Source organism: Heterodontus francisci, chromosome 37 (genome assembly GCF_036365525.1).
Source record: "Heterodontus francisci isolate sHetFra1 chromosome 37, sHetFra1.hap1, whole genome shotgun sequence".
Taxonomy (NCBI): Eukaryota; Metazoa; Chordata; class Chondrichthyes; order Heterodontiformes; family Heterodontidae; genus Heterodontus; species Heterodontus francisci.
The window spans coordinates 19,933,677-19,946,756 of record NC_090407.1 but is presented as its reverse complement, the minus strand read 5'-3'; the positions used below and the strand labels follow the sequence as shown (position 1 = coordinate 19,946,756).

The 13,080-nt window shown below is 44.6% G+C and overlaps 1 protein-coding gene across 2 annotated transcripts in view; it reads right to left on the bottom strand.

The window, feature by feature from the left end:
- Positions 1-13,080, bottom strand: part of LOC137352113 (sphingosine-1-phosphate phosphatase 2-like) — a 33,166-nt gene that overhangs the window by 14,300 nt on the left and 5,786 nt on the right. Inside the window, exons 2-3 of one of the 2 annotated variants that reach the window (XM_068017217.1) lie at positions 11,498-11,656; positions 3,259-3,438 (exon numbers count right to left, since the gene is read on the bottom strand). In XM_068017217.1, the coding sequence (XP_067873318.1) occupies positions 3,259-3,438; positions 11,498-11,656 (339 nt within the window). The remainder of the gene's footprint in view (positions 1-3,258; positions 3,439-11,497; positions 11,657-13,080) is intronic. The other variant, XM_068017218.1, reaches the window with a different exon arrangement.

Below are 13,080 nucleotides of genomic sequence, written 5' to 3'. Positions count from 1 at the left end.
AGGGGTGTGTTTGTATATGTGGGTATCTGTCTGTCTGTGTAGGGGTGTGTTTGTATATGTGGGTATCTGTCTGTGTGTGTAGGGGTGTGTGTGTATATGTGGGTATCTGTCTGTGTGTGTAGGGGTGTGTGTGTATATGTGGGTATCTGTCTGTGTGTGTAGGGGTGTGTGTGTATATGTGGGTATCTGTCTGTGTGTGTAGGGGTGTGTGTGTATATGTGGGTATCTGTCTGTCTGTGTAGGGGTGTGTGTGTATATGTGGGTATCTGTCTGTGTGTGTAGGGGTGTGTTTGTATATGTGGGTATCTGTCTGTGTGTGTAGGGGTGTGTGTGTATATGTGGGTATCTGTCTGTGTGTGTAGGGGTGTGTTTGTATATGTGGGTATCTGTCTGTGTGTGTAGGGGTGTGTGTGTATATGTGGGTATCTGTCTGTGTGTGTAGGGGTGTGTGTGTATATGTGGGTATCTGTCTGTGTGTGTAGGGGTGTGTTTGTATATGTGGGTATCTGTCTGTGTGTGTAGGGGTGTGTGTGTATATGTGGGTATCTGTCTGTGTGTTTAGGGGTGTGTGTGTATATGTGGGTATCTGTCTGTCTGTGTCGGGGTGTGTGTGTATATGTGGGTATCTGTCTGTCTGTGTAGGGGTGTGTGTGTATATGTGGGTATCTGTCTGTGTGTGTAGGGGTGTGTGTGTATATGTGGGTATCTGTCTGTGTGTGTAGGGGTGTATGTGTACGTGAGGGTGTGTTTGTTTTTATGGGTGTGGGTATCACTCTCTTGCTTTCACTCTCTCATTCTGTGTCTCTGATTCACTTTGTCTCCCTCGATTTCACATCCTCTCACTCTGTCTTTCCCTTATTCTCTCTGTCTGTCTATCCAGTTCACTCTCTCCTGCTGTTTCTCTTTCTAACTTTTGCTTCCATGGTGTCAGCCATGACTCAGTGAGTAACCCACTCACCTCTAAGTCAGAAGATTGTGGGTTCAAGTCCCACTCCAGAGACTTGAGCACAAAGATCCAGGCTGATGCTCCAGTTCAGTTAAGAAAGAGTACTGTGTGGTCTGAGGCGCTATCTTTCAGATGAGATGTGAAACCAGGGCCTTGTCTACTTTCTAACATGGACGTATAAGATCCCACGACACTATGTCGAAGAGGAGCAGGGGAGTTCTCCCCAGTGTCCTGGTCAATGTTTATCCCTCAATCAACATCACTAAAACAGATTATCTGGTCATTATCACATTGCTGTTAGTGGGAGCTTGCTGTGTACAAATTGACTTCTGTGTTTACTATTATACAACAGTGATTACACTTTAAAATTGTTTGATTTGCTGTAAAGCTCTTTGGGATGTCAAGATAGGTGCTATTTAAATGCAAGTTTTTCTTTTTTATCTCCCGCTCATTGCCTCTCTGTCTCTCTCTCTGTCGATCGTATGGTCTCCCTTCTATGCTCTCTTTTTCTCTCCTTTCTTGGGTCATCCACTGATCTCTTGCTCAAGTTCCCATTCTTTGTGTTCAAGTCTAGACTTTGGGTGTTATCAGCCTATTCGGCTGTGGCAGTCATCAGATCCCATCCTACCCTCAGCTGATAACCACTTGCTTGTACTAGGTCACTTTCCAGCACTGGCCACTGAGAGTGTTCAAGAGCAGGAAACCTACAAACCCCACCCCTTCCCCCAGGCTCATTTAACAGGTGTAAAATGGAGCCAAAAGGACAAATTTCAGGGCACAATACCCCATGCCCGATCTGCACTGGGGTACACCTACTGGCATAGTCAACTGCCCAGGCACCTGATGTGCCTGCTTTAAACAGGCATTTGACCCCCTTGCTTATGTAATTGAGAGACTCATGCCCCTTTCTAGACCCCGTATGACATTGGACAGAGCTGAGGAGGGCAGGGCCTGGCCTACTCTTACTGTGGTTTCCACTACGATCACTACAGCCTAAGCAGCCTCCACTGGAGCCAGGAGGAACAGGAGTGTTCCCCATCCCCAGACTACAACATGCCTGAGGACCCCCACTATCCCACAATCACCCCCACTTCTACCCCCACTGGGACTTACTTGAGGGTCACTGCCAGTGAGGAAGGTAGCTTAATTCCAGTGAGCTGTGTAGTATAAGGGTCTGAAAGGGTTAATCTTGAGAGGGTGTAAAGAATACCTCCTACCATAATGATGTAAGAGATCACAAATGAAAGAGACTCGAAAATAGATGCAGAGTGGCTTTTGGGGGAGTCACACAGGCTAGTTTGAAGTGTAAATAGTTATAATGTAATAAAGATTAATGTCTACTACAGACTAAGAATCTCTCTCGCTAGACTAACTAAGGTGGCAGTGTACCAAACAGACATATAACAAGCTGCCTCTAGAGAGGAGACAGGTGGTGACAGTTTGCTTCTATTACTACAAGGCCAGAGGCCCAATTCTTGAGGAACCTTGGGCCGCTCCTGCCTGGGTGCGCACTGGAAATGAACCAGTGGTTAAGTGCCCAAAGTCTGGCCTTAATGAATTTCTACCCCCTCCCCCTACAGCCCCCTCCCCAGATTTCCCATTTCCGACTCAACAGCACTGCAGCCGCTCCTGGTACTCCAACTGCTGGCCGGACTGAGGTTAGCCCATTCCGTACAAGCCAGGGATAAAACCTGGGAGCTTCCTAGCCTGTTTGACCTCAGTAGCACTGTGGGCAGTGTGCTCACTCACCAGGTCTTTTGGGAAGCAAACAGAGTGAAACTCGTCTTCAGTCCTAACACAGAAAAAGGTGATAGCAAATCAGCAATGGAGAAGAAAATCGGGCGGGCTGTACAAGGTGTAGTTTAAGGGTTTGAAAGGGCTAATGTTTGGGACAGTGTGGGTAATACCTCCCACTATGATGATGTTAGAGATCACATGAGGGAGAGAGACTTGAAGGAGAATTAGCATGGTATCAGTGGAGTTAGACATGTAAAAAGCTGTATATCGTTCTTTAATATGTAATAAACTAGTTATTGTTAAAACTTAACAAAGACTCAGTAATCTCTCCGAGCTACACTAGCCAAACACACAACAAAACGGGCCGCCAATTCTCTAAGGTCCATTTTGTGCTGTCACCAACAGCAACTCCCCACCCCCCTAACCCACCCCAGTAGAATATCTGATGTGTCATTGCAGGAGACCAGGATTTAAAAAAAACGAAGTTGGCACAAGAACCAAGAACGAGAGAGTTGAAGCTCCATGAGAGCCATCCCAACACTCAAAGACAAAAGAAGAAATTAACTCGGCCTCACCTTGTACCTGTTCATCGTGGCCAGGAGGAAGGTGAAGGGGATCGCAGTGGCAGCCATGGCATGAGTGGAGGGCATCCCATACTCTGCATCCACCCGCACTTCAAGCTTGACCACCGGAGGTGAGGGAGGCCTCGGCCACTTTAAGACATCTTTGGAAGCCTGCCCAATGTACATTACAATCTAGAAAAATGGGGAACACAAGGAGAGAAGGTTCAATCCACTGCAAACTTCACCTATCTTCACCTTACAGCAGCATCATTCAACCCCGACCTGCCAGGTTCTCCAAGGCACTGTACAGCAGAAAGCAGCGTGCCTGTGAGCTGTTTATTACTTATCCCTACTTATCCTTATAATCTTAGGTTCTGCTCCGAACCAGATATTTACCCAGCTCTTTTAAGAGGAATTGCTTGACTCAGCATTAAATCGAGGCTATTAAAAATCTTGATGAAAATTGTTGTCAAACCCTTAGTCTCACTCCAGGTCTGCTTAATTTTAAATTCGCTTGCTCTGGTTTTTAAGGTCCAATTTAACCTGTGACTTCAGCATTCTGTTTACCACTCCTTCTCCTTGCCCTTTAGTGCTGAGTGACACCATTCAAACTATTTCTTCCACCGCTTTTACATCCAGCAATTCCACTCTGCGTTATTTCCATAGCGAAGATTCTTTTTTGTGTGGATGGATCATTAGATTCAATTCCCAATTCCCTACCAGGGATAGGAGTTGCCAACCCTCCAGGAATGGCCTGGAGATGCCAGGAATCGAAGATCAATCTCCAGCTTCCGCTGTGAGCACAACCCAGGAGAAAAATCACTGAGGCAATTAAAAAAGTTGTGTTTGTTTTCATTTTCTTTGCATATTAGTTACAAAATATTGGAGTTGGGAGAAAAGGCTGTTTGACTGACAGTCAGGAAATCAACCAATCAGGAAGTGAAGAATCTATTGGCTTTCCAATTGGCTGTGGGAAGGCAGGGCATCATCAGGATAGGGGTGGGGCAATTGGAGAGAATAACAAATAGGAGGAGTAGACCTCATGGTCCCTCGAGTCTGCTCCGCCATTCAATACGATCATGGCTGATCTTAGGTTTCAGTTACACTTTCCCGCCCGCTCACCATATCCCTTGATTCCCTGAGAGACCAAAAATCCATCTATCTCAGCCTTTAATATGCTCAACCATGGAACATCCACAGCCCTGAGGGAGAGAATTCTAAAGATTCATAACCCTCTGGGTGAAGAAATATTTCCTCATCTTAGTCCTAAGTGATCAACCCCTTATCCTGAGACTATGCCCCTGTGTTCCAGATTCCCTCATCGGGGGAACCTCTCAATGTCTACCCTGTTAAGCTTCTTCAGAATCTTGCATGTTTCAATGAGATTTTCTCATTCTTCTAAACTCCAGAGAGTATAGGCCCAATTCTCTCAGCCTCTTATCGTAGGACATCCCTCTCATTCCAGGAACTAATCTATTGTGCCTTCACTGCACTGTCTCCAAGACAAGTATATCCTTCCTTAGATATAGAGAACAAAACTGTGCACAGTATTCCAGGTGTGGTTTCAACAAAGCCCTGTACAATGGTAGCAAGACTTCCTTATTCTTGTGCTCCAATCCCCTTGCAATAAAGGTCAACATGCCATTTACCTTCCTGATTGTTATTCTGTGCCTGCATGCTAACTTTCTGTGTTCCTTGTACGAGTACACCCAAGTCTCTCTGAACATCAACATTTAAAAATTTCATACCTTTTAAAAAATCTTCTGTTTTTCTATACTTACTACTAAAGTGAATAACTTCACACTTCCCCACATTGTATTCCATCTGCCACCTTGTTGCCCACTCGCTTAGCCTGTATATATCTCTTTGCAGCCTTTGTGTCCTCCTCACAGTTTACATTCCCACCTAGCTTTGGATTGTCAGCAAACTTGCAGACATTACTCTCCATCTCTTTGTCTAAATCATTCATAAAGATTGTAAGGCAGGAAATCATGTGATGAAACCTCCAGAAGGACATTCAACCAGAACTGGGAACCCTAACCAGGTTAGGGACCCACTAGATATGGGGGCCACTGCTCCACTCCCATCTGATGCGAATACCCCACTGGATATGAACCCAGTATTCAAAGGCCAGATTACCTCCTAGAACCATAAAAGCTGATCATGTCCCATGTCTGCATATTCTCCACTGCCTCATTATGGTAACTTGAGCACTTAACCAGGTATTGAAAGGGGGCTTTGAATGAATGGGGAACCCATAGATTATTCTGCACCCCTCCACATGAGAGTTGCATTTCATGTTCGACGCTTAAAACGCAAAGATACCTCTCCTATCTCCAAGGAGGATCAGAGAGAGGCTACACCTGCCTTGCACCCAATGGGGCAGATAAATTTCTTGCTCGCACTCCCCCCAGACAAAGGAATGGATCAGTGTAGTAAGGAGCCCCATCACAACAAAGGGACTTGGAGCCAACACATGCCAATTGGCGCTCTTCTACCTCGATGTGGGAAATCTGCACGGTACAAAATTCACATCCTCCAGAGATCAATGTGGACATCTTATTAGTGATCAGAAAATAAAGCTGTGACTGACTTTCCATGTCTTCAACATAAAATGTTCATTAAATCACACAAGACCACAAATGAATTACAGATGGGGAAGGCCATGCAGCCCACCTCAAGTCACCGATCCTAAGAAATTGAAAGCTTCTCCACTGTAACACCCAGTCATTTCTTAAATGATTTCTCCACTATCCAGTCTGGAAGTTTATTCCATGTGTTGATAAACCTCTCTGTGTGAAGAGGAATTTCTTGATATTAGTCTAAAAATTATCTTTTACTAGTTTGAACCTGTGTCCCCTTGTTCTACTTCTGCAATGTAATTTCACATAATAGTCTGCAATTACCTTTACATTCCCTTAACTATCTTATACACCTCTCTAAGATTACCTGCTTCCCAGGTTGAATAGCCCTAATCTTTCTCCATATCTCAGACCCCTGACATAGTGATCAGCCTCATATCTCCTCTCGTCACTGCCCCCAGCTCACGAAGGTCTCCCTTGTTTTCAGTCACCAGAATTAGACAAAAAGCAAAATACTACTCTCTGTTCCCCAAAAGGCTGTTGAGGCTAAGAGTCAATTGAACATTTCACAACTGAGATTGATGGTTGCTGCCTGACCTTCTGAGTATTTCAAGCATATTCTGTTTTTATTTCAGATATCCAGCATCTGCAGTATTTTAGAGTCATAGAGTCATAGAGTTATACAGCACAGAAACAGGCCCTTCAGCCCATCATGTCTCTGCTGGCCATACAGCACCCAACTATTCTAATCCCATATTCCTGCACTTGGCCCGTAGCTTTGTATGCTATGGCGTTTCAAGTGCTCATCTAAATACTTCTTAAATGTTGTGAGGGTTCCTGCCTCTACCACTTCTTCAGACAGTGCATTCCAGATTCCAACCACTCTCTAGGTGAAAAATTGTTTCCTCAAATCTCCTCTAAACCTCCTGCCCCTTACCCTAAATCTATGCCCCCTGGTTCTTGACACCTCCGCTAAGGGAAAAAGTTTCCTCCTATCTAACCTATCAATGCCCCTCATAATCTTGTACACCTCAATCATGTCCCCCCTCAGCCTTCTCTGATCCAAGGAAAACAACCCTAGCCTTTTCAGTCTCTCTTCATAGCTGAAATGCTCCAGCCCAGGCAACATCCTGGTGAATCTCCTCTGCACCCTCTCCAGTGCAATCACATCCTTCCTACAGTGTGGTGACCAGAACTGTACACAGTACTCCAGTTGTGGTCGAACTAGCGTTTTATACAGCTCCATCATAACCTCCCTGCTCTTACTATTCTATGCCTCGGCTAATAAAGGCAAGTATCCCATATGCCTTCCTAACCACCTTATCTACCTGTGCTGCTGCCTTCAGTGATCTATGGACAAGTATACCAAGGTCCCTCCGACTTTCTGTACTTCCTAGGGTCCTACCATCCATTGTGTATTCCCTTGCCTTGTTAGTCCTCCCAAAATGCATTACCTCACACTTTTCAGGATTAAATTCCTTTTGCCATTGCTCCACCCATCTTACCAGCCCATCTATATCTCCATGTAATCTAAGGATTTCCTCCTCACTATTTACAACACCACCAATTTTCGTGTCATCTGCGAACTTACTGATCATACCTCCTATATTCACGTCTAAATCATTAATGTACACTACAAATAACAAGGGTTCCAGCACCAATCCCTGTGGTACACCACTGGTCACAGGCTTCCAATCGCAAAAACAGCCCTCGACCATTACCCTCTGTCTCCTGCCACTAAGCTAATTTTGGATCCAATTTGCCAAATTGCCCTGGATCCTATGGGTTCTTACCTTCTTAACCAATCTCCCATGCGGGACCTTATCAAAAGCTTTACTGAAATCCATGTAGACTACATCTACTGCTTTACCCTCATCGACACATCTAGTCACCTCCTCGAAAAATTCAATCAAGTTAGTTAGACATGATCTCCCCCTGCTGGCTATCCCCGATTAATCTCTGCCTCTCCAAGTGGAGATTAATCCTGTCCCTCAGAACTTTTTCCAATGTTTTCCCAACCACTGATGTTAGACTTACCGGCCTGTAATTACCTGGTTTATCCCTGCTACCCTTCTTGAATAATGGTACCACATTCCCTGTCCTCCAGTCCTCTGGTACCTTTCCTGTGGCCAGAGAGGATTTGAAAATTTGTGTCAGAGCCCCTGCTATCTCCTCCCTTGCCTCACATAACAGCCTGGGATACATCTCATCTGGGCCTGGGGATCTATCCACTTTTAAGCCCGCTAAAACAGCTAATACTTCCTCCCTTTTAATGCTAATTTGTGCGTGTATATCACAATCCCCCTCCCTGATCACTACACCTACATCGTCCTTCTCCATAGTAAACATCGATGAAAAGTAATAATTTAAAACCTCACCTATGTCCTCCAGCTCCACACAAAGATTGCCACGTTGGTCCCTAATGGGCCCTACTCTTTCCCTGGTTATCCTCTTACCCTTAATATACTTATAAAACGCCTTGGGATTTTCCTTTATCTTTCCCACTGGTGTTTTATCATGCCCCCACTTCGCTCTCCTAATTACTTTTTTTGTTTAAAGTGCCACCCTACACTTTCTATCCACCTCTAGTGCCTCCGCTGTTTTCAGCGCTTGGGATCTGCTGTAAGCCTCCTTTTTTTTCCTGATTCAATGCTCTATATCTCTTGACATCCAGGGTTCCCTGGGCCTGTTAGTCCTACCCTTCACCTTAACGGGTGCATGTTGGCTCTGGACTCTCACTATTTCCTCTTTGAATGACTCCCACTGATCTGATGTAGACTTTCCTACAAGTAGCTGCTCCCAGTCCACTTTGGCCAGATCCTGTTTTATCAAATTGAAATCGGCCTTCCCCCAATTCAGTACCTTTATTTCTGGTCCATCTTTGTCCTTTTCCATCACTACCTTAAATCTTACAGAGTTATGGTCACTATCCCCGAAATGCTCCCCCACTGACACTTCTACCACTTGACCGGCTTCATTCCCTAGGATTAGGTCTAGTACTGCCCGTTCCCTTGTAGGACTTTCTACATACTGGCTCAAAAAGCTCTCCTGTATGCATTTTAAGAATTCCGCCCCTTTTAAGCCTTTTGCACTAAGACTATCCCAGTTAATATTGGGGAGGTTGAAATCCCCTACTATTATTACCCTATTATTTTCACACCTCTCAGAGATTTGCCTCCATATCTGCTCCTCTATCTCCTCCTGACTGTTTGGAGGCCTGTATTAGACACCCAGCCAAGTGATTGCCCCCTTTTTGTTTTTAAGTTCTACCCAAATGGCCTCATTTGAGGAACCTTCTAAGATGTCATCCCTCCTTACTGCAGTAATTGACTCCTTGATCAACAGTGCAATGCCACCTCCTCTTTTATCCCCTCCCCTGTCGCGCGTGAAGATTCTATACCCTGGAATATTGAGCTGCCAGTCCTGTCCCTCCCTCAACCATGTCTCTGTGATAGCAATAATATCATAATCCTATGTGCTAATCAACACCCTCAATTCATCTGCCTTACTAGTCAGACTCCTTGCATTGAAATAGATGCAATCCAACCTTGCATTTTTCCCTTGTGCCTTAACAGGTCTATATTTGCTCTGCCTTCCAGGCAGATTCACTTTCTGTTCTATATCACCCCCTACTGTACCTCCACTCTGTATCCCATCCCCCTGCCAAATTAGTTTAAACCCCCCCCAACATAACTAGCAAATCTCCCAGCAAGGGTGCTTGTCCCATTCCGGTTCAGGTGCAACCCGTCCAACTTGTACAAGTCCCACCTTTGATAGAAACAGACCCAGTGATCCAGGAAACTGAAGCCCTCCCTCCTGCACCATCTCCTCTTGCTTTGGTTTGATAGATTCTTGTTGGGCAAAGGTATTAAGGGATACAGAACCAAGGTGGGTGTTTGGAGTTAATTAGACCATGGCTGATCAGCATCTTATGTGGTTGAACAGTCTTCAAGGGCTGAATGGCCTCCTCCTGTTCCTGAATTGAGGACATGGTCTGACTCGAACACCAGAGGGTGTGACCATTACTTCCTCTAACTGGCTGAGTGTAGTTCAACATTCTATTGACTTTGTTGATTGCTACTGATTGGATATGTTCAGCATCACAACTTGTATCTCCGGTTTAGACTGATTGAATGACTCAATGTGCTGAGTGTCTGGAAATAAACCCATATTCCTCTGTAGCTGATAGTGATCATGACCCATTCATGAAATATCTTGGTAAACAAGTTCTGCACGAGCAGGCGCTATTATGTGATGAAGGTGCAGTGAGCTGTAATTAAAGTGAGGTGAGTGGGAAGATATAAAACCAGAAAGTACCATTTCAACAGGAATAAATAATTGGGTGGAGACCCAATACCATCAAACCACAGGGTTCCGGTCTCCTGCAACAATGCCCCCTCCCTTCCAATTGTGTAACTGCCTTTTGTTCCACCTCTGCAAGGAAAGCCTCATAAACAGACAAACATTCTTGTTAACCTAATCATTGCTACCGATCAGCTGCTGTAGGATGTTTGGCAATGAATTACTGGTTCAGGAGATTACATTCTCTTCAAGTCAATGCTCTCAATGACAGGATATCCAGTGGTTGATGTGTGTTAGGGTCAGGCAATTGAAGCATCTAGGACACAAGTAGGTCACACAGCACAGGCCCTTCAACCCACAGACATCTGTTGTGATCTGGCATCAGATGCCAATGTACAATTTTCAAGGCCCACCTAACTGGATTTAAGGGATTAATAATGAGGAATAAAATTGCCTTTGGGCTCAGTTGGTAAATGATTAATACTGGGTCACACAACTGAGGGAGGTTCCCGAGTTCAATTCCCGCTCTGTGCTGAGGCAGCTGATCTCAGCCACAGCAACAAGTGGAGTACCAGAGTCCTGGGTCTGAGGACAGAAAGAAATCAGTCTGGGTTCATAGAACTGTTACAGCACAGAAGAAGGCCATTTGACCCATCATGTCCATGCTGGCTCTCCTAAGGAGAAATTCAAGTACTGCCACACCTCTGCCCCCTCCCTGTACATTCCTCCTTTTCAGAAATTTTAAAAATGTAGAAAAATTTACAGCGCAGGTGGAGGCTACTCTGTGCGTTGAGAATCGAGCCACCCATCCTAATCCCTTTTTCAAGCACTTGGCCCGTCAAAAATTGCAGATGTAGTAATTGAACTTAAATTCCACCAGCTGCCAAGATGGATTTGAACTCATGTCCCCAGAGTATTAGCCTGGCCTCTGGATTGCAAGTCCAGTGACATAACCATGACAACGTCACCTCCATTTTCTTGCTTCTTATTACCAGCTATCAACCACTGATGAAATGTGCACATCATGGTCAAATAGCCTTCTAGCACACATGAAGGATGGCCATTTGAATGAGCTAATGGATGGATGCCAGTACCTATTTAACATCAACACTTAAATAGTGCCTTTACCATAGTAAAACATTCCAATGGGCTTCACAGCAGTATTATCAAACAATATTTGAGACCGAGCCACAGAGGGAGCCCAGTTAAAGTAAAATAGACACAAAGGGAGAAGAAAAGTTAATGGACAAAATGGTTAGCACATTGTCCTTGTTGTACCAACACCCATGAGGGGTCTTTTCATCCCAGCTCTTAGTTATTTCAGTTATCACCCTCCCCCACCGAAATATACAAATAGAATAACTCACTGCCCAGATATTGATCACTCTCCGAGCTATGTATGGGTCAATATTCCAGTAGCAAAAAGGAAGGAAGGTGATGTAAAAAACTTCTTGGCCCAAGGTGGCAGCAAACAGGAAGAGGTAGTAGAGGTAGTAATTCTCAATCTTGTATTTCTTCTGAGGAGCCTAGAGGAATCGTACACAAAATATTATCCGAGTTTGGGGGGTAAAATCCATCGGATTCTGGCATATACAGGAGCCGAGACTGAGAGGGATTGTCATACTTTGTAAAACACAACATAAACATATAGAAATACATGTCCACCCATCCATAATGCTCTAAGAATGGTCGCCTAGTGTCCTGACAATCACACTCCAAGTGCCACACCCAACATTCTGTGTTGGACTTCAAAGAAAGGTACAAAGGAACTATCCAGGAACACCAAATATCAGAGCCATGACGTCTCCAGCCTATTAACTGACCTCTGTAAGAACTCATCCAGTGTTCAATTAAAGTAATTAGTGATGCACATGTCTATTTAATATTCCCATTCTTATAAAACAAAAGCAGCATCATGTTAGTAATACAGTAATATACTTCCCCAATAACCTAGCAATACACTGTACCAGTAATATATATTTTTTTATATTTAGAGATACAGCACTGAAACAGGCCCTTCGGCTCACCGAGTCTGTGCTGACCATCAACCACCCATTTATACTAATCCTACATTAATCCCATATTCCTACCACATCCCCACAATTCCCCTACCACCTACCTATACGAGGGGCAATTTATAACGGCCAATTTACCTATCAACCTGCAAGTCTTTGGCTGTGGGAGGAAACTGGAACACCCGGCGAAAACCCACACAGTCACAGGGAGAAATTACAAACTCCGCACAGGCAGTACCCAGAACTGAACCTGGGTCGCTGGAGCTGTGAGGCTGCGGTGCTAACCATTGCGCACTGTGCCGCCCAATATACTTTCCCAATAACCTAGCAATACACCGTACCAATAATATAGTAATATTCCTCCCCAATAATACAGTAGTATATCTCCTCCCCAATCACTCACTTCACCCAAACATCTCCTCTCTCCAATCACTATGTGGAGGTAATTGCGTCAACCTGGCTTCTTTCGTCCCCCAGTTTTTCCCCCTCTCTTTCTCAAAGGTACTGCCCTCCCTGGAGTCCAGTACCACAGGTGTTGACCACTCTCCAGTACCTTGCCAACTTACCATTCTTCATGTGTGAATCTGAGAGTTGGCCAAACATTGAGTAGTGAGAAGCTCAACACTGTCCTCACCTGACACCCACATTTTTTTTTCAATTTGTAAAAGTATATAACAGTTCAAATTTGACATTACATAAAGGCAATACAGTTCAATTTCTTACAATAGAGTATGTGACATTCTGAGCTGCCTCACTACACTTACAATTACAGGTGATATTAACAATATATACTTACATTTCATGTCAAACATTCTCTGGTGCATAAAGCCCGAGAGGTTTTACATGGTTTCCAGCCCTTGGTATATCATATGGGAGGACCTTAGACTGTGGTCTTTCCTCATTGAGCCTTTGCAGCAGCTGCCCCAAGCTTTAGT